This window comes from Epinephelus lanceolatus, chromosome 9 (genome assembly GCF_041903045.1).
Source record: "Epinephelus lanceolatus isolate andai-2023 chromosome 9, ASM4190304v1, whole genome shotgun sequence".
Lineage (NCBI taxonomy): Eukaryota > Metazoa > Chordata > Actinopteri > Perciformes > Serranidae > Epinephelus > Epinephelus lanceolatus.
In genome coordinates, this window is record NC_135742.1 from 19,553,872 (window position 1) to 19,577,010 (window position 23,139).

Below are 23,139 nucleotides of genomic sequence, written 5' to 3' on the forward strand. Positions count from 1 at the left end.
CCTGCAGCTTCTATTATAGTCAAACTCCATCTTCCTTTTTTAGCAACAACCTTCTTTTTTAAATATGAGCACAAAATTAACTTCTTTGTCAAAAATATTTGGCAGACAGCTGGGCTAATCATGACTCAGTGAGATATGACAGATCATAAAAATGCCAAAATACACTAGAATGGGGCTTTAAGGTCTTATAAGACATGATGTGCAACTACCACAAGGTTCATTTTACATGCCCCTTGAGTATTGTGGTATTTGAATCATGTTTTTAATTATGTTTTGGTGGAATGAGAAAAGAACCCAAGAAATGTTAAACACCATAAATTGGCACAGATCTAGAAGGTTGCAACTCAAAAAGAGCATAAATTTAGCCTGATTTGGCATCAAGGTGTCATTGTGCTATAAGGCTGTGGTTCCCAACTCTTTTTGTCTAACGCACCCCTAAAACCTTATTTGGAGAGTCCAAGTACCAAGTCTGCAACACCATCAGGCATGCTCCAGATGTGTTAATTTAAAATGATTTTAAACTGAGTGGTTTTAAATCACATTTTCAGTAGGTTTGCATTCATATCGTTACCATTTTCAACCATTTATCCAACATATTTATCTATATATTGCAACTTCTCGGCTTGCCAAGTTGTCACACACTCTTAATCACAACATTTGGTGTTAAGATGTTTCAAACTGAGAGGTATGTCCTATGCAGTCTGCCTGATCCCAACCAGACCATACCAGACATGCTTTGGTTGGGCTGGAGTTTTGTTCCCATATAAAGTTTCTAAGATTTAGTTCATTTGCAGTGCTGAAAAAAGAACATGAAATGCTGTCATCAAGCTCAAATGTTGTTTTATAAACCAATATTTTGATAGGACACAAGATGCAGAAGGTAGCCAAATCAAACACTGACCCAACAAACACACTTTCTCCCCTGATATAATATTATTAGATGATAAATATCATTTTGACACCACTTTGGAAAAGCCAAGAGAAGTGTTTTGAAATGGTGTCAGAAAGGTATTCTGATACTGATTCCACAAAAAGTGTTGGTAAAAGCTATGACCATTTACAGAAATCATCTCAACTTTAATTTTGATTTTCAGTCTTGGCCTCTGTGGCAACATCTACAGTGTATTAAATTACCGTGTTGTCCAGAGAGTGTTCCTGGTTCAGGTCAAGAAGAACATTTCGAGCCCAAGTAAAGCTCCAGCACGCTGTGCTTTTTGTCTGAATGCCAGCCTAAAGCTTTTAAGTTCAGGCTGAGCTCTCTTCAGAGGGGGAGGTGAGCAGAGAGGGCACTGCTGTGCTATGTTTGGTAAAATATCAAGCCACGGCCAAAAGCTGGCAAAATTTCACTCTGCAGATGTAGAGATACTTCATGCCTCACATGACCCCTGTGAATCTGCCGATGCATGAGAGATATATGCAGAGATAGAGACAGAGAGAAAACACAGGACACATTGGTTGATTAGTGTTTGCGTGTGTGTTCATTGTCTGTGTAGTTATACTGTAAGTGTGCGGATCAGTGTGTGTGGAAGTTTGGAATCCTAAACTTTGAGCTCTGAGCTCAGGATGATGGAAGGTAGCTGAGCCTGAAATCTCTGTCTGCCCTTCACCTTATGGGGGCAAAGCATCTGAATTATTGTCACAACAGACCTCTTCTACCTCTCTTCATTTTCATTTCATCTTACTTACAGAGTTTTTTCTTCTCTTGCTGCAGTGCTCTCCTAATATAAAGAAAAATGCCCCCAACATCTTATAAGATGTATTTAAGTAAAAAAATACAACTCAAAAGGTCTTCTAACCTTTGAGAACACTAAGAGCCTGTTTTAACATCCCAAAGACGTCCTTTTTCTTTAACCTGTGTCTGCGTTCTGCCTTTAAATGTTATGAAGCCCCACGGGGAAAGGGTCTGGATGTACACCCAGTCATTGAATGGCTCTCTGATTTCCCCTCTAGAGAACTGGTGTCTAGGATTTATGCCAATCTAACAGATGCTCTTGTGGGAGAACTCCCAATAGTCAGAAAATGGGAAGATTTGACCTCTCAAGAAACTACAGTTGATTGGAGTGCAGTTTGGAGCAATATTTTCAGATGTTCAAAGAACCCAAATCACCAGTTGATCCATTTCAGCATATGCCATAGGACATATTGGACTCCCCAGAGGAAATACCTCACCAAAGCCAGCCTGAACAAATTGGAACTTTCTTACACATGGTTTGGGAATGTGGAAAAGTGTATTACAACAGCTACAGTGATATCTGACATGATTGGTCACCAAATCTTCATAGACCCAATTATTTGTTTGGTTAATGATGACTCTAAACTGAACTCGTTTGAAAAACACAGGAAAATCTGTCTTGCTGGCTCAAACGCAACTCTGGCTCCTTCCTCACTTACTCAGTATTTATCAGTGGTTGGCGTACTTTCGTGATATATTGATGCTTGAACTATCCACAGCACGGATCAACAAAGCAAAGTCCTCGACTCTCAGCCTTTGGAAAGACACAGCAACACAGATTTCCAACCTAATGATCTCAGTGTCTCAAGAAGCAGTGCTCCAGTAGGAAGGGTTTATTACCTTTTCTGTACCTGTAACATACCTATACTGAATAAATGGTGTTAATAAGAAGTTAATCACAAAAGATATAGTGATTCAAAGTCTAAACTCTGTAAAAAGAAAAAAAAGTTGTAGAAACTTTCCTAACTTTTACTATCACAATCATTACTCAAGGTCAAGGTCAATCAAGATCAAGGCTTTTGCAGATTATGAGACAAAGGACACCTGGACACAGAAATACAAAAGGCCCCACCACCTCTTTTGTTGTTATTTTGCGTCTCTTCGCATTGCGTTTGCACCTCTTTATGGTAACTTTAGTCTCTTCCTGGCTGGTACATATAAATTTGAGCGACATTTTGCAGCTGAAGGTGGAGGGGCCCTGGCGTTTTTGGCCCCTCGGCCTGTGCCGGACATTGATAGACCCAGGCCTCACAGATGAGAGGTCACACCTACACACAGGGGGATTACAGCCCTAAATAGAAACCTTCCAAGTTCATTCCTCTTGTCTCTTGTCACACTCTACTGCCAGCATTTTTCTGTTTTGGCACAGCCTGTGGAGAGAGAGGCAGCATCCACTGAGCCTGGCTGGCCTGAGACAGTGTATCTCTTTAAATATGCTTGATTGTGATTGCACATATTTGCTTTCATTGCTTGGCTTTGAGAGGGTTATACTGGTGGACCTAAAACCAGAAAATGCAGTATTTCTAACTGTGTTTGTTTGAGGAATGTCATATCATGTGTGTAAACGTACAAAAAGGCTACACTGATTGTTGATTGTGCTTGTTAACCCCAACCCTGAGTTCATATCTGTGCATGAAGGCTATGTATGGCTATGCGTGTTTTCCCCAGTGTTTATGGTATTGCTGAGTTAAAGCTCAGCTGGTACAATCATCGAACTTGAGAAAACATGGTTCACTCTATTCTCACACATTTTTTGCAACATCATTTGAAAACTGAGTGCTGGTAGGGTCACTTTCAAGCTTATGTTGGCCGTGTACGTGCCATTTTAGACGTCAAAGGCTTGTCAGAAAGCCAGAGTTTGTTTTCTCAAAGCAATGCCAGGCTTTCCGTTCCAACTCTTGTATCCCCAGAGGGGAATAAAGTTGGTTACTCTTATTTGGTAATTTATCCCATCCTCTTGTAAACAACTGTGCTGGGCACTGTGGAGTTTGTTTGTGAGCATGATGATTGTGTGGATGTGTACAACCACTTAGAAACACAGAAACCCACCCACATCCACATATATTATACTCTGGATTCCAACAGCATCCCACAGGACAAACATTTGGGATTGACAGTTTGTTTCTTAGGGGACAACAACTGTTTTGGTGTGTTAAATATTTCTTCCAGCATTCTTAGCTGAGTGCAGGGAATTATATTTACATGTTGCAGTGATTACTGAGGAGATATGGTTGATGTGGTTGAGGATGTGTGGGATGGGATGGGCACTCGGTAGCCATCTCTGCAAGCAGGCTTGGTAACTTTCATAGTACAAAAGAGAGTGCCTGAGTCCTCCCTTCTCATCTTACTATCCAGCCCAGTCGCCAAACTAAAATGTTGGTATTGTATGTTTCTGCAAGCCATGGATATGTTACATTTGTACATGTCATACGTATCATATCAACTTTTCTAAGGTAACATAATTCAGATTATATGCGAGGTTAGTGCCTCATCAGGAGGAGGTGATGGAGGTTGGCGTGACATCGAGGCAAAATGGCTGCCAACCACAGTTTGAGAAAAATGCAAGTGTTTTTTAATGAGACGTCACGTCAGGACACTTCCAGCCATGTTTGCAGTGACACAACCAGATATTTTAAGCCAAAGCATGATCTTTAGCTAACCAAGTGTTTTATCTGTCCAACCACACGTTAAGCAGAGTTGCCACAACATGAAACTGAAAAGTGGAACATAAACTTAAAGTTTCAACATGTAACTTATCTGTGGTTTGCAGAAACATGCAATGCCAATATTCATTTTGGCAAGTGGGTTGTACTATAACCTGTCTCACTAGCGTCTGACCAATGGACTTTCTCATGCAGGGTGTTTTGTCAGTTTTTCTGAAAAGCTGAAACATGTTAGTTTGGTTCATCATCCATAATCTGACATACACTGGCAACTGCAACTACTACTACTCTGAATGGTAAAAATGTAAGAGCTCCATGATTTTAATCAGAGAGCAATGGTTTTTTGTTAGCATTCCACAACTTCAGCTCCCATGAGCAGGGTAATAGTCAGGATTTTTGAAATACTTAGTTAATGAGTCTAAATTTCTTTGGTAAAACCACACCCCACCAAAATGTTCACAGTGCACAATAGTCTAAATACTGTTTTAAAGCTGTTTCCACTGTGTCAGGAAAATAATTCTTGTGGAGAAATTAAAAAAAATCTTTTATTGTCCTAATCAAAAACAGTTAAAAGTAAAAAAAAAAAAATTTAAATTTGCAATTTGCTTAGCCATGAATGTGTCACTTTTTAAAATTTATATGCTGAATTTGTTACCAATTTCATGTACTTTGTGCTGTTTTGACCACTTGATGAATGTGTATTTTATTTCATTTCAAGTTTATTGGATTTATGTAGCACTTAAAAAAAGCATTTCTAAAACACTTGAAAGGGATACAGATTTTGCCAAGACAGACATTTATGTACACACGTAGAAGCATAGAGACATTAAAGTGCATTGATGAATAAAACAATATCAAGACTGAAACACAATATCACAGCAGATAAAACTACAAAAGCAGGTTAAACATAATTAAAATGTTCTGCAATACAAGTCCTATATTGAATCATTTTAAGCTTCATTATGGTCTCCACCAACTCCTGAGGAAAATTTCTGTCTCTTTAGCTGCCAAATGCTCCACTATTTTTACCAGCTAGTTGCTAACTTTGCCGTTTGGTGCTAAGCAAACAGTGTGCGGTGGGTTTATCAGAGTTTTTTGCCAAGAACAGCTGCCTGCTGCTGCTGGAAACTATGCTATAAGAGGGTTGCGAGTGAACCAAAACAGTTGTGTGTCATAAAATCCAAACAATGACATGAAAGTTGCTGAAATGCTCCACTGAGCTGAGGGAGATGGCAGAGATGGGTGATAATTCTCAGTGGGGTCAATACTAAGAGCAACTCCTCTCACATGCAAGAAGTCGTTTGATCCATTGTTATTGTAAAAATGTTGATTATGGCAGCTTTAAAGATACGGGGTCTAACATACAGGCCTGTCTGCTTTAGTAAATCCACCGTATATACTTTGTGCAACTGTAGAACTATGAACTCTCCCACACGGCATTAAAACCTTTCCAGAGACAAAGATTAGGTCATGACCTTGGTGTCCTTAATGACAACCTTTCCCATGAGGCTTTGACACTGGGCCGATGGCTGACTCACATGTTATTACTGAATGTAAATTGTCATTAGTTAGTTTAGAATATGGACTAAAATCCCCATTAATAGCCTTTTAGTTGATGCTAATGGAACAGATGCTAGCTCATATTCCCATCGAGATTCAAAATCTCTTTTGCAAAGAAGTCCTGGCCAAGGGTTTAACATGGAAACAAACAAACTAAAAATGTTAAAACAAACAGCAGCAAAAATTCATAAACAAAAGACAAGCATCAGACTCAAAACAAACAGCCAATTTAAAGCACTCAGTTGAATTATCAGCGTTCAGTAACCAGACATTTGCGTATACGGTGGCCAAATAGTCCTTAATCCTCTTTTAAAACTCCCATATAATAAATAGATAAAAATGTGTATAAAGATATATAAAAATAATCCAGTTTCGGGGCGTCGGTGGCTTAGTGGTAGAGCAGGCGCCCCATGTACAAGGCTGTTGCCACAGCGGCCTGGGTTCGACTCCAGCCTGTGGCCCTTTGCTGCATGTCACTCCCTCTCTCTCTCCCCCCTTCACACTTGTCTGTCCTATACATTAAAGGCTAAAAAGCCCAAAAAATATCTTAAAAAAAAAAAAATAATAATAATAATAATAATAATCCAGTTTAAGGTGACTCTGTATCTGAGACCGTGCTGAGGGAGCAAAAACTTTCAACAAAGACAGTGTAGGTTTGAGGAATAATGTACACAAGTTGTCTGCGTGATCAAAGGTTGCAGCTACTGATTGTTTTAGGAGTTAGTAGCGAACATAAAATGGAGGCAGTTCATGAAATATGGCCTTAAAAAGAAAAATGTAACAGTGTCCCATTCTGTGGTTTACAAAGAAAACAAACCAACTTTCTCATACAAACTGCAATGATGTGTGCGGAAACCTGAACCAGGGACAAATCACAGCATGGTACACTGACTTTTATAATGTCAAGGAAGATGAATTTGCATGCATGTGTAAATATCACCATAATCAATTGCTGATAAAAGCATCACATTAACCAAGAAACAGCATTTGTTTCTAAGAACTGAATGTACCCGTGCACAGTCATGCCTCTCTCCTGGTTGCCAGCTTGTGCAGGATAAACCACAGTGAACAAAGTGGAAGTTAAAGTTCCGCCTCACATCAGGATAGTCAGGTTGATGCTTATTTTATTGACAGCTAACATTTAAAAAAAACTGCAAACTACGCGTTCGCATGTTGCTTCATCAGATTCGCTTTGTGCTTAAATGCCATCAGGTGTACCTTTTAAATAATCATGTGCTGAGTGCAACAAAATGTCAACATTAAAGGCAAAAGCAGCGACAATTCAACTGTAGAAAATTCATTTCAATATAAATTGCATTTCAGAGGATAATGAAGTACAGTTTAGTACATCTGTTGACCTGTCGCACACATGCACTCACCTAGTGTTTTGATGGCACTCTTTTTCCCTGCACTTTATTGGCCCTTTTTAGATTTATTTATTTATCTATCTATTAATTGAATAATTTTTACAGCACTAAGAACCTTCATTTTTGCCAGTTTTAGACGTGAAACAGCATTTCGTTTTTATGTTTCATCATGGAAATGACAATAAAATTAATCTGAATCTGAATAAATATTAGAGTACAACAGAGGATGAGTTATTCCAGACTACATACGTCAAGATACCATAAATATAAAGTACGAAATACATGAACATTCTCATAATAAGATATCAAAAACTAATAGAAAAAGTAGAACATTTTAGAGTAAGTAACCCAACTTCACCCTGAGTCTTTTTCTAAGACACTCGATATGATGTTTCTTCTTGTCTCCATAAAAAAAACAAAAAACAGGTAACTTGAGACTCGTTCCATCATCTTATTATTTAAGGAAACAATCTGATACACACCATCAGCTGTCATCTTCAACCTCGAAAAGCACCTCACTTTGGTTTTGGACTTTGGCTCCGTGTCAAAGTGCTCAGTGCCAAGAGATGATTATTTTAATTGCTGCTGATTTTGTTTGTTGTTTAATATTACATTATTTTATTTTCATTTGTGTCCAAATGTGTCAGCCCCTTTCTCAAAGCATACTGCTGTATAATCATGTTACTGTGAGTCCATGTTATTGTATTCAGACATTCTGTTCATCTGTAATGAGAACTTTTATTAGACTTTCTCTTTGCCCTTTTCCCCTCTTGTCTGTCTCTTTGCTCTCTCTTTACTCCCACATACTGTACGATCTTCATCTTTATCCCTCTGCGGGACCCCCAGCACACACACACACACACACACACACACACACACACCCTTGCTCACACACATACACACTCCCTCTCTTCTCCCTATGAGAGCACATGGCTCAGGTTCAAAGCAAACATCAGCTAAAAGGTTAACTCACTTTGTTCTTGCTGCCTTTGCCTTATTAAGTTATTGGATGAGCTGCTGGCAGATTACGCTTGTCATACAACATTTGGTTTGCTTTATTTCAAAGGTCAGAGGATTGCTTGTAAGTTTATCTCTATATCGGAACTACGAAAGCTTGGCGTTAGATATTAGAGTGAGATAAAAACACTGTGTGTATGTGAGCATGAAGGACTAACTTTGTTTTTGTTTCTGTCTTTCTCTCTGAACGTTTGTAGGGTAGCTAAAGCCATGAAACTGGCGCTGTATGAGACTCCCACGGGCTGGAGGTACTTTGGGAACCTGATGGATTCTGGGCGTTGTTCCCTCTGCGGGGAGGAGAGCTTTGGGACAGGTACGGTCTCTCATGCTGCAGCACACTCAATTTGTGAATGTTCAATGTCATCGGTACTGAAATCAGATGAATACAGATACAAAGCAGCAGCAGCCTGTTAGCGTGTGAAGGGAAGGTCACTGATTCGAATCCCTGGACCCACTTGGAAAATGTGCGTGGGTGTGTGACTGAGAAATCCCCTCCGCTCAGCAGCAACTGTTACTGAGGTGCCTGCAAACAAGGCCACCGCTAGAAGACTGCACTGGCCAGCTGCTGCTGACTGTGATTATGCAGCAGGGACCTGCGGAAACACAAGTGTGTCTCCTGTTAACCTTCTCTCAAATTTAAAGGGATATTGCAGTTTAATACAACTTATTTTCATAGTTTTGGTCACCAGTACTAGTAGTTATGATACTGTATTACTGTACTATGATGAAGCCCAATGGGGTAAGAAATACAAGCACTCAGACAACCAGAAAATTTGTAGACTGTATATAAACATGGATGACATGTCTCCACTTAGCCCGACTGTACAGAAATGAGGCTAAAATATCCCGGATTTGGCTGCTGCCATCTTGCCCTGATGACATCATTTCAGGCTACAGTCTGAGCAGTGGCAATCTTCACAGCCATACACCTGTCTGACCAATCGCGAGCAGCGCCACTGAATCCAAGCCCACTAATTGGCTCATGCAGTTCTCAATCATGTTGTAAAATCCCTGTTTTATAGCATTAAATAACTAGTAAGAACCAACTTTATCAGAAAAACACCTGAACAGAAATCAAGGTGATAAGAAACCAATTTCGGAAAAAAATTATTTGATGTGTACTTTGAGTTTTTAGTTTGGCCCATGTCCCATCCACCAACATGGAGAGGGTGGGCTTTATGACCTATACTGCAGCCAGCCACCAGGGGGCAATCGAGATGTTTTGGCTTCACTTTTGAGGAGCTGTCATGTCGTCCATGTTTATATACAGTCATTCAGATAGCTAGTATCATTTAAGATACTGTGAGGCCAGAGGCTGGTTTAAAAGGTACACCCATGGGTTTAAAAGCCTATCAGATGCCAAAATACTGCACAGCTGTTTGAATAAAGACAGGATTTTACAACTCTGAAAAGTTTTGAAGGTGGAAATAATTTTTATCCATCAGGAATGTGCCCAACACAGTGTATTGTCTGATGATGTTGTATTGTTTTGCAGCAAAAACAGTAGCAATGTAGTCTAATTTTAATGAAGGTGAGGCTGTGTTTTTTTACACGATGCTATTGTCTGTTTGAACACATTTTGAAGAAGCCAACGGTTAAGACAGATTTTCTAAATTGCTATATATGTAGGTAAAATTAGAAGTGAGCACAACTGAAATTTTGATAGTCCTTCCTCATTGCACAGAAAAATAATATTCATGCACTACAGTCGAGTCCATTTTATTTATAGAGTCCAAAATCACAAATTGTAAAGCAGGAAGTGGTCCTGTAAAATACAAGCCCCCACCGACAGTGCTGAGTTTTGAAGCTTATTTGTCATAGTGGCCAAACCATGGACTTACAACTTGCGGGTCTGTCACAGAATGCTGTTGGGCCCAGAAAGACTTTCCCCCTGGACATAAATTGTGCAAGAGAAGTCTCTAACTCACTGCAAAATGACTTGTTTCACTATCAGGATTCGATCCATTTGGTCTGAGTACATTTCAAAAGTCTAGAAAAGTCATGCTATTAAATCATGGTATCCCCATTCGAGTTAGTGGGGCATGAAACCAGAAGTTAGCTAAGTTAGCCGCTTGGCCAGCAAAGGTCTAGCTTGCTCTATGGGCCCAATGATGCAAGTCGAACTTTTTTGACTTCATGTGCCACTAAGCAACTTTCACAGCAATGAGTGGGGCCCCACCTCCAACGCTGTATCCAGTTCTCCTCATACATCCATGACTGGGCTCAAAAAAACTTTTTCCCACAGATTTACATTGGGAAAGAGTTATTTTCCTGACATTCATGTGAGAAAGCCAGAGACCTAGCAGCTGGGAGCAGTGGTAAAAAGACACACTTGTGCACTTGCTGTATGAGCCCATGGATGCGGGAGATGCGGGTAATGTTATACCTGGAAGTCGAACTCTTTTTGGCCTCATACACTACTGAGCAATTTTTATAACAATGAACGGAGCTATATCTAAATTCTTTTCATAGTAGTGGTAGACGTGGTAGACTGTGATGGATGTTTTCAACAAGCAATAATAATTTCAGTACTTAAACTGTTTGCTTTTGTTTCATCTTCAGAATGAGTTTGACTAACCTGGAAATTTGTTTAAAACCTTCATCATCATTTAACCACACACATTTCTTGGCCCATATGACTTCTTTGTACTGATGTTGCTACTTTCCCAAATCTCAGCAATCAATGTGCCATGTGGAATGTTATCATTACTGATTGGAATGATGGCCAACGTGATGAAAAGAACATCTGCGTGTTTATAAAATCAGCATTTCCCTTTAAAGGTGAAAATTTTTCTCCCAATTTCCCTATTCCCTTCTCCTCCACACATTCAGGCTGTTCCAGGTCTACAGTTGCGAGCAGTGCATCCTGACTGCCTGCAGCTCCAGTCAGAGTCGTGTAATAGATGTGAGGGCTGTGACCCTGACTGCATGTGTAAATAATCCCCATTCTTCTGCTATAAAAGGAGACAGGGCTCCCTGAATCACTGCAACATGCAGACAGGCCTCCAGTGGCAATGTTTTCTATGAATGCACACACACACATACACAGTCAGAAAATATAAACAATGTGCATGCACAAATAATACACACACATTGGCTCTTGCCCTCCCTTTGCATCTGGCTTTCCACGCTGCCTCTTCTAGTGCCCTTCTGTACTTTTCCTTTTCATCTTTTACAGTTCTGACCCATTTTGATTTCAGTTTCATCCGTCTCTTTTCAACTTTCCTTTAGTTTTCCTCCTCTCTTTGACTCATTCTTTTAATGGGAGATGACATTTAACTTTTAAAACAGAGGAAACAAGGGAGAAAAAACTTCACGAGAAGAAAAATGTTTGCGAGGGAGTAAGGAGAGTCCAAAATATGATAAGTATTGACCAGCAGTAGTGAAGTGGAAGCAGCAGAGACACAGAGAGCACAGAGGACTATGGGAGCTTACTCGTTGTCTACCCATGTAAGGCCAAAAGCTCAGAGAGAGCCCTGAGTTGTAAATCATCAGAGCTGTACACCACTCCAGCTCTTTACTAACTCTCATAGACACACACAGCATGAACTATTGCAAGTGTAAATTTTGCCAGATCTGTCAAACTTTGCTGTGCAAGTTTTGTAGGTTGTTTTATTGTTGCTTTGATTTTTATTTTGCTGGTTTGCAAATACATAATGCCAGCCACAGAATTTAATGTCACTGTGCACAACATGCAGTTTAATGCTATCAGATGGAAACAGCAGTTTGCAACATATAAAAACAAATGATCATTGTTTGTGTAATGTTTCCTGCCCAGAATGAGTCAAAAATATGAACATCAGTCTCCCCCAAACACTGAGATATCTATAGCACTGACTTTAGGACTTCCTTGTTCCATCATTACACCATTGAATAAGTCTTGTTGTGACTTTTTTTGATAGCTGTAGGGCTGCCCCCGACTAAGAATTTTCCTAGTCAACTAATAGTTGTCATTTAGGGCCATTAGTCGACTAGTCATCCACATGTTTCAAGGTGTGAGAAAGAATAGTATCAGTAACATTGTTAACACTGTGCTACATTACAGAGAAATACAAAACCGTACTAATGAACCTTCATTAATATAGGCCTATATTTTATCTACAAGTGCACGTCACACACTGAGCGAGCCGCCTGTTAATGACGCTGTCGGCAAAGCAGTAATGATTGTGCTAAGTGGCTAATGGGCATGTAGCTACTGACATGTTTCAGATGATACGTCATGTTTGTAGTCGACCAATGAAGATGAGTTTACATATCACCTTGGGTTCGTCCTTCACCTTCTCAAAATGATCCCACACTTTGGATTTCCTGCCCGACATGTTATTAACTAGCCTGTGGAATAACCGCAGGTAGCAGCCCTGGAAATTAGGTACACATGCCATGTTTTTAATCGCCTGGAAAACGCGAGGGTGGGCGCTGGGTGCTTCTCTTGTGCCTTTTCTGTGCCAGCTTTCAAGAGTGTGGTGGCAGGTTGTGTCTGAGGTTGCCAAGCAACCTTAACAAGCATTGTATAACCTATTTACCTGAAATCCTGAGTGCAGAGCTGATCTTCTTCCAGGCGCTGTTTATAAGTGTTTAGGCCTATCATCTGTGGGACAGATGTACAGTAAATTTCTGGGTACCCCTGATCAACTTTTACATGTTTATCACAGAATGAATACTTATGGAAGAAGGAAAAGATATCTGTCGGCTTTGATTGGTTTGTAACGTGTCTGACTGCTGAGCGTGGCCACTTCCTGTGTTTGTCCTTTCAAATTAAATTCCCACATGGTCCAGTCATATAGGTTTTGATTTATTTTGACATTTTATTTTAATAGAGGTTCACGTTTGTTCGTTGTTTTTATTTCTGCGACTAAGCAACCATTGAAATCATGCCGACTAATGACCTTTCCGGCCGACTAAGGTCTGGTCAAAACTTAGGGGGCAGCCCTAGACAGCAGCAACAGGGCAGAGCCGGATTAGGCAACCTGCAGCTCTGGAGACATATGCAGCTCTTTAGCTTCTCTCCAGTGGCTCCCATTTTCATTTATCATTGTTGTAGGCCTCAAGGTGTTCTTACATTCTCCATCTGTAACAATGTGTAGCCTCAACACTGAATAATTTTCCTCTAAATTTTGCAGAACCTCAGTAGTGGTGGCTAGTCTTGGGCTAACTATGAAGCTATGGATAAGGAAAAGCTGCAGAGGGAAATAGAGAATTTAATAGTGCATGGACAGATTTGTGTGTTTTCACTGCACAGTTTAAATACCAAATAATCACAAGTAGCCCACTGCAGAGGAGCCAGCTTGTGGTAAAACATATTACTGAATGCTCATTTGGTGACCTACAGGTTAATTTAGACTTAATAGGCTGCTCAAATGTGTTTTGCAGGTCCAGACAGATTTTTAAAGGTTGTTAATCCCTGAGACAGAGAAAAAGCAACATTTACGACATATTTTACAGCGTATTTGGAAAAGGTAGTTGTGCTTTTGCTTATAATAATTTGATTTCTATGTTGGACTAGGTAACCCCCCTGTCTCTCTCTGTGTCAGAGAGTGAGACAAGGGGAGACAGACATTGATACAGGGATCAAAAAATGGCAACTGTCTGTTTCCTAACAGCTGCATCTAGAGCCAGATACAGAGCTACAGAAAGTGCACCTCTTGTTGTCAGCGTTCCACAGAGAAAACAAAAGCAAAGAACTGTGTGTGCTATAAAACAGACTTAATGACACCTTCGTGTTTTTCTCATAAAATAGATGCACATGTTACTTAAAATAATACCCAGCCACAGAGTCCACTTCCAGCTCCACGCTCTACCGGGGAAACATTACTAACATGTTCAATCTTATTAAAATGTCAAAGTGCCCCCTTAACAGATACCTTTACTGTGCAGCTGTTTTCGAGAACAGACTGATAGCTCCCCAGTGAAGGAGACCGATCAAGGGTGTGAACTACTACTCTGTTTGTGTGTACGTGTGTGTTTTAGGGTGGGGAACGGGAGACATTATTTGTGTGGGGATGTTTGGTGCGTCTCCAAGCCCAAGCACTCTCCATGACCTTCTGTTATATGCAGGGGAGGTGAATGCTAAGCTAGATTCAAGTTTTAGTTTGTATCTGCTCACACAATAACACAAGCAAACTAAGTCGAGGCAGTGGTAGACCTGCAGTTCCTGTGTTCAGTGAGGTAAAATTACAGTTTGTCAGTGGAGTCTGGGGTCAACTGTAAGTAGCTCCAGTGTAACAACTGGGAAACAGGTGACAGTGAATCAACAGACTAAATCCAAAAAACCAAGAAGGCGACACAGGAAAACAAAAGGCTGGAACGCTAGACACACAAGGAGCTAAGCTGAACTGGCACTGAGAGAAAACAAGATACACACTAAATACTCTGTGAGGGGAAGGGTAACAAGACACAGGTGAGGCTTATCAGGGCGGGACCGACAATCAGACACAGGTGAAGTCATCTAAAGGGAGGGAAAACACACAGGAGCAGGAAGTGAAGTGATCTGAAACGAGAGGAGATGTGAGTTTCAAAGTAAAACAGGAAACAACATGAATGAATAAAATGAAAAAACATAACTTAAGGAGGCAAGAGATGGTTAGCTTAGCATAAAGACTGGAAACAGGGGGAAACAGCTAGCCTGGCTTGCTTCAAAGACAAAAAAGCCACATACCAGCTCCTCTAAAGCTTACTGACTTTTGCATTATGTCCTGTTTGTTTCCTCCAGGCTCAGACCACATTCGTGAGAAAGATGGTTTGTGGTCGGTGTTGATGTGGTTGTCCATCATGGCTGCCAGGAAACAGGGTGTTGAGCAGATCGTCAGAGAACACTGGGCCAAGTTTGGACGTAACTACTACTGCAGGTAATCAGCTAAATAATCTCTCTGAATATGGAGCTGTGCTTTCATGATGCATTTGGGCAGTGGTGTATTTTTTTTTATCATTTATCTCTTCATCGGTCTCTCCTTGTTTAAATTGTGGAGCTACTTGTTATATCTTGAATTTATTTAAATCAGCAAACCCTGAGGTTGACTTCCCTCTTTTCCCCAAAGTCCCAATCCTCTTGTATCCCTACCAAAGCCAAATATGTCTCCCAGGCCTTCACCTTCGTCCACTTCTCCTCCAGTCCTCCTCACTGGTTGTCACTCGTTCTTATTTTAACCTCTCCCCTGTGAGAAGCAGAGATAGTTTTTGCAGTCAACGTTCCCACTGACAGTTGCTGCAGTTCTTCACGTTCCCACAGAGAGCTTTCCTAATTTGATGTATATTTCCCACAACATGTAGATGGAGAGACACGACAGGCCAAGGACCAGATCCCAAAAAAGTCTGTTAAACATCTGTCATGAGGAAAGAGACAAACTTTGTCTCCTGCAGTTTAGGGGCATTTTAAGCAAAAGCAAAGCTTCAAAAATGTCTGTTTATCTTAGATCAGTTATTCTTCTAGAAAGCTTTTCCTCTGACTAGTGTGCATGTGTGTGTCTATGCTGGGCACGTAAGCATCTAACTGAGCATTTATGTGTTTATCAGGTTTGACTATGAAGGCCTGGACCCGCGTGCAGCCTTTTACCTGATGAGGGATCTGGAAGGAGTCATCTCAGACAAAGCTTTCACCAGCCAGAAGTTTGCCGTGGGAGACCACATATACAGCGTGGAGAGGGCCGACAACTTCGAGTACATCGACCCCGTGGATGGATCAGTGGCTCGAAACCAGGTCAGTCTGGGCTAAAAGAGGGTAGAAAGACCGTGGAAAGGAAAGACAAATTTAGAAGGACATGCAATAAAATTAGACGAGTGGAAAAATTTCTATTACTTCCATGACAGGTGCAGGGTTTTTCTTCAACATTTGGCGGGGCACATTAATTTTGAATGTCAAACACTTCATTTCCTACATTCTGGTGAATTTTTATGCACCCATCTGTGCCTTTTCTGCATGGTCATGGTATTTCCAGATCTAACCATGCATAGTTACTTCTCATCTGTCTGTTTCATGGCCAATACTGCCACCACCTACTTTACTGGAGGCATTGCTGCATGTATGAGTCATGTTCTAGCAGTTGGTCAGAGTAAAGGCCCTCAGCTACTGTAATGTTGTTGACATGGACATGTTCTAAATATTGAGGAGGGTGTGTCCCCTGTATCTCCCTCAAATCTACACCTTTGACTTCCTCATTACTAATTTTGAACTCTGGAGAAGAGATGATACCTGCAAGACCTAATAGTTAGAATTAAGTTATAATTGCCTAGAGTTGGTTCATGTTCTCACGGCAGCATTTACATGCAGACCAGATAAAATGCCTGCACGAGAAAGCTGCTCTTGATTGGTCAGAATTTCCATGTGGGAAAATTCCAGGAAGTAAACAAAACGGTGAAGAGGAGTACACTTGCAAGATAAATGTGACACTTTCTAATGTCACAATGGAGGGACAACTACGCAGGTTGATTTTAGCGCTGCTCATCGTGGACTACATTGCTGTCATTGTTCATTTTAGTCAAACCATACAGTTTGAAAACGGCAGTACAGGAGGAGGTGCACATTAATAATCCTCCAGGACTGTAACATGCTCATGTTTAACCCAAACAATGTGTCATGTAACTGCTGTTGGTTCAGGCCGGGGCACATTCTCACCACATAGAGACCACACCAGAGTTCATTTTTTCCGTTGTTTTGGGGCGCACCCGAGTGTGATTGCTGTGTTCACACCTGCCCAAATGAACCACACTTAGGGGGCAAACGAACTTGACTTCCATTGAACTGAACCAATCATGGTAGGTGTGAAAGCACCCTAAACGATACCCAGCCCTGTCACCCTGCATGGGATGGTTACCATTAAATACCATGCTACTACATGAACATGCACGCCTCAAGTGGGTTTACATTGTTGTGGTAGTATATGTCATTGATCCAGTGTTTCTGGCTTTGGTCCATATAGTGCAACAAAGGGATACGACAGGCCGTGGTAATATGCAAAGACGAGGAGAGAAATGTGGTGCTCTTGCATAGTATACCTGCCACATGGCAAAATATAATATAATGGGCACAGTCTTTCACATGATGAAGTTATATTCAGACCAGAAATGTGTTGTATTCTTTTTATTTCAGTGGCTTAAGATGCAGTGTGTGTTACTCATGTTATCAGACTTTTTTCAGTGATACATGACCTGTAGCAATTTAGGTCAGAGCAAACCGGCAAATGCAGTAGATCAGAAAGTGCAGTTCAAATCAGGTCCTTCAGGTTTCATGGGGTCAGATCTGCCCTACATCTTAAACATGCACACACACTCACACTTACACGTCTGTGCTCTCTTTCCAACACATGCACTCACTCATCAGTCTCTTGTGAGCAAGACCACCCACTAGGCTTTACTGTTGCCTCATTAGAGAGGTTCCATGTTTGGATGTGATAGTCTATCTTCCATTGCAAACCATAAACATACACACACACACACACACACACACACACACATTACATACAACACGTATCCCTACACATACTGATAACTCCCTCGGTTGATGTACCCTCCCTGTCCTCTCCCCCTCAGTCTCTGTGACGTTTACCCAGCTGACTCCCTCAGTTCTGCCCAGAAATGTGTGGAAACTCATTCCTGGCGTCAACACTTCTTAGCCTCCGCCCCAGCAAATACCACATACACACACTGTGCATTTTGGTGTGCGCTGTCCGTTGGTACAGTTGTCTCTGTGCTTAAGTGTGAACACATGCATACACTTGCATTGGCCTACACGTGTTCACACATGTGTCTGCAGGCAAATTTGTCTGTCACCTTACGTACCTTAACAGTAGTAAAGGGTCTCGCCGCCCCGCTGTGAACACTTCTTCCGTGTTACCATGGTTACAACAGCTCCACTGCTAGTTAGTCAGTCACCCCAAAATGTGATTTAACCTCAGTGGCAAATCCTCAGCATCCCAGTCGCCCCAGTGTGTGTTATTACAGCATACATTCCTCCCAGGACAGAATTATATCAGCTGTCGTCTCACTTGCAGTCTCTCCGCCGCAAGTGTGTTTGAAGGGGGAAAAGTTGGCACATAGACGCAAACACACACACAAATACACACACACACACACACACACATACACGAATACACAAGACAAAGCATGGGGGATTTACACAGCAGTGGCATGGCAGCCTTTTGTAGTTGACTACTGAATTCATTCTGCATTGTCTGCATTTCAGACAGACAGATAGACAGAGATAGACAGGAATCATTGTCATAATGAAAATACTGCACTCTTGCTGATCGCCTACTGCACTTCTGCAAAGCAGTGTGTGCCAACAAAATGTGTTTTTCAGCTTCCCTGTCCATTTGAAGTGGTCAAGAAAATACTTTGTTCGGCTTATTTACACTTCACAGCTTATAGAACTTAAATGTAGGTGTTTTCCTGTATACTATTAATATTTATTTCAACATTAATATAAAGTTCAAAGTTAATGAATATGCTTAGGTTAGATTTTTTAAATAACTGCAGCTTTATTTTGTAAATAACTGGAATATCTAACTGAAGTACCAAGATTTCAGTTCATTAAATTAGATATTTTTCACTTACAGATAACAGCTAGGTAGAGTAAGGTAGCGCTAGGTAAGTAAATTTAATTTTAGCTTTAGCCAAGCTAGCTTTCATGCTATCTGTGCAACGTTAGCTAGCCAGAATGCGGTTACTGACATTTTGCTTTTAGCTCAATCAGTGTTCAATACATGCATAAAGCCTAATTTACAAAATAAATGTAATTGCAATCTGTTACAGATAAAATATGTAATTAAATTACATAAAAAAAGTAAAAAGTCTGTAAAATATTTTATTCATTCTGTTGCTTTGCATCTTTTTGTGAAGCAGAGATGTTGGCACAGTCTATTTCCGGACATTTTTCAGCTTTGTTGCCCAGTTTAAAACATTTGTTAGTAAAGCCATCAAAAAGTAATTGAGTTTAATAAGTTACAATACTTTAATAAGTTACATTTAACAGGGTAAACAGTAGTCTGTAACCTAATACATTTTAGGAGTAATCTTCCCATCACTGAGCTCAATTTAGTAGGCCCTGTTTAGACATTGTAGCCTACATTTCTCCTCGTAAAACATATGTCAAAAAGTCAATTTGAGGTCATTACTCAGTTTTGATCAGATATGTAGTTGAGCCTTTGTAGAGTTAAATCAGGGGTCAGCAACCTTTGCTGTCAAAAGAGCCATTTTTGGCATGATTTTTTTAATTTATCTGGCGCTGCAATACATATTTGTGCTTTATAATAAAGGTAATACAGCCAATTAGGTCTAAATTTGCCTATCAATATTACTAACAGTTCTAAATGAGCATTCATTAATATGTTTTAACACAAGATGGCGACTCTGCAGTGGCTATCTATCATTATTTTGTACTCAAATAGTGCAGTGTTGGCAGTGAAAGCAAAGAAATCTGTCCACTCACTATTAAGATATCTGTTTTCCTTTGAGACTTTTGCTGAAAAAGTATCTAGCCTAGCAAGTGGGACTCCACCTCTAACTAGCCACCGCTATATAGGAGAAGAGACCAGGTCAAAAATGTATGACGCACACTTTAGTTGACAAAATGTTGTGTATAGGTTACACATTTTTACAACTGGAAAACGTAAGACTCACTTCAGGCCTACGGAAAAATAAAAACTTAAATTAAAGTGTTAGAAAATAATTGTTATTCATTTCCATATGATTTTTTTGTAGAAGCCACATATAGCCACTGGAGAGGGGCTGAAGAGCCGCAGGTTGCCTGCCTCTGAGCTAGATAGATAGAGAGACACAGACAGACACACTGGGGCTGGTATGCGCTCCACTCAGTGCCTCTAAGCCTTACAGTGGACATTTGTTTTTAACAAGCATTAGTCAGCCTCCTGATAACTGCTTATCTATTGTTAGAGATGAGCTGACACCCTCACAAATAGAAAGAAAGACAGACAGGCGGACGGACATCTTTCATTATCGCTGTCTCTCCTCACCCGGTCTCTGACATGCAACACTACAGAGCCAAACTCAGATTAGGAGCAAGGCGAGCGGTTTACTTTACGTTATTACTACTGTCTATAAACCATGAAGCCGAGTCACAGTTTGGAAACAGCTTGGTCTGAGATGGGGTCACTGTTATACTGGGGTACGTGCACCCACGTCACGTTTTACTCCTATAATAGTTCATAAAACTCTTCTGGACTACACTTAAAATAAACTACACATCACTGTCTATATCAAGACATGTAGTAGCCTACATCTTTTTTAGCCCTGATGATGAATATATACAGTACAGGCCAAAAGTTTGGACACACCTTCTCATTCAATGCGTTTTCTTTATTTTCATGACTATTTACATTGTAGATTCTCACTGAAGGCATCAAAACTATGAATGAACACATGTGGAGTTATGTACTTCACAAAAAAAGGTGAAATAACTGAAAACATGTTTTATATTCTAGTTTCTTCAAAATAGCCACCCTTTGCTCTGATTACTGCTTTGCACACTCTTGGCATTCTCTCGATGAGCTTCAAGAGGTAGTCACCTGAAATGGTTTCCACTTCACAGGTGTGCCTTATCAGGGTTAATTAGTGGAATTTCTTGCTTTATCAATGGGGTTGGGACCATCAGTTGTGTTGTGCAGAAGTCAGGTTAATACACAGCCGACAGCCCTATTGGACAACTGTTAAAATTCATATTATGGCAAGAACCAATCAGCTAACTAAAGAAAAATGAGTGGCCATCATTACTTTAAGAAATGAAGGTCAGTCAGTCCGGAAAATTGCAAAAACTTTAAATGTGTCCCCAAGTGGAGTCGCAAAAACCATCAAGCGCTACAACGAAACTGGCACACATGAGGACCGACCCAGGAAAGGAAGACCAAGAGTCACCTCTGCTTCTGAGGATAAGTTCATCCGAGTCACCAGCCTCAGAAATCGCAAGTTAACAGCAGCTCAGATCAGAGACCAGATGAATGCCACACAGAGTTCTAGCAGCAGACCCATCTCTAGAACAACTGTTAAGAGGAGACTGCGCCAATCAGGCCTTCATGGTCAAATAGCTGCTAGGAAACCACTGCTAAGGAGAGGCAACAAGCAGAAGAGATTCGTTTGGGCCAAGAAACACAAGGAATGGACATTAGACCAGTGGAAATCTGTGCTTTGGTCTGATGAGTCCAAATTTGAGATCTTTGGTTCCAACCGCCGTGTCTTTGTGAGACGCAGAAAAGGTGAACGGATGGATTCCACATGCCTGGTTCCCACTGTGAAGCATGGAGGAGGAGGTGTGATGGTGTGGGGGTGTTTTGCTGGTGACACTGTTGGGGATTTATTCAAAATTGAAGGCACACTGAACCAGCATGGCTACCACAGCATCCTGCAGCGACATGCCATCCCATCCGGTTTGCGTTTAGTTGGACGATCATTTATTTTTCAACAGGACAATGACCCCAAACACACCTCCAGGCTGTGTAAGGGCTATTTGACCAAGAAGGAGAGTGATGGAGTGCTGCGGCAGATGACCTGGCCTCCACAGTCACCGGACCTGAACCCAATCGAGATGGTTTGGGGTGAGCTGGACCGCAGAGTGAAGGCAAAGGGGCCAACAAGTGCTAAACACCTCTGGGAACTCCTTCAAGACTGTTGGAAAACCATTTCAGGTGACTACCTCTTGAAGCTCATCGAGAGAATGCCAAGAGTGTGCAAAGCAGTAATCAGAGCAAAGGGTGGCTATTTTGAAGAAACTAGAATATAAAACATGTTTTCAGTTATTTCACCTTTTTTTGTGAAGTACATAACTCCACATGTGTTCATTCATAGTTTTGATGCCTTCAGTGAGAATCTACAATGTAAATAGTCATGAAAATAAAGAAAACGCATTGAATGAGAAGGTGTGTCCAAACTTTTGGCCTGTACTGTATGTTTACAGCAGTCAATCAAGTTAATCACACAATGCTGTAAAAAGTGTCCAGGGTGTGTTTCAGGCTAACAAATTAGGACATTTTTCTTATTCATGCTCCTTGTAAGTCTTTTTTCTCCAAAACATATTGCAGTGTTTCCCCCCCGAGCTTGTCTTTTGCTCTAATGGGATAAGGAAGAGGCGCTGTGGAATTTAGGACAGATAAGAGTCATCACACATCCATTAGTCAAAGAGTCTTATCGTCCTGATGTCAGCCAGCAAGAGTTGTGGTTGGTTACCCCGGTGAAACTATATCCTGTTTTTCCTGAAAATCCTGAGGTTAAGTTCAAAGAGTGGACAGCAGAGGTGTTTAAATATGTGATGTTTTCCTCTGCTTTGGTGCTGTCAAAATCTGTGGAAACACAACCTCTACGAGAGCTACTGAACAACATAGTCATCACTGAAACTAATTTAGAGCTGGAGTTCATAAAGTTTCTTGGAATAACAGTGAATCATTTGAATAGTTATGATCTTACATAACTTTATAGAGAGTACTACGGGGGAACAGGCATGAAGTACACTGGTAAGGAATCCAAATTGAACTCAGTCCCAAGAAAGCACACACTGACATCTAGTGGATGTTTGTACTTACTGCTTATAAAGAACCCACTTTTCTTTTTACGGACTCTCCAACTTCTTTTTCCTGTATTGCCAATTTGCGTGATTGGAAAATAATGAATAATTAAGTACCCTATTTAAATGTATACGAGTAGATACACTTTTAATACCCAATAATCTGACACTAAAAGATTTATATTGTGTGACAAAGTTCATCATTACTTTTTATGTTGTATTTAATAGAATGAAGTTGTAAATTTAGTTTAGTGTGCAGTGCTAACAGGATTATTCAGTGCACTTCCATTTAAATACATC

At 40.6% G+C, this 23,139-nt stretch overlaps 1 protein-coding gene across 1 annotated transcript in view; it reads left to right on the top strand.

The window, feature by feature from the left end:
- The window catches only part of pgm5 (phosphoglucomutase 5), a 46,052-nt gene that overhangs the window by 14,175 nt on the left and 8,738 nt on the right, over positions 1 to 23,139 (top strand). Inside the window, exons 7-9 of the mRNA XM_033620490.2 lie at positions 8,537 to 8,652; positions 15,049 to 15,184; positions 15,849 to 16,032. Of these exons, the coding sequence (XP_033476381.1) occupies positions 8,537 to 8,652; positions 15,049 to 15,184; positions 15,849 to 16,032 (436 nt within the window). The remainder of the gene's footprint in view (positions 1 to 8,536; positions 8,653 to 15,048; positions 15,185 to 15,848; positions 16,033 to 23,139) is intronic.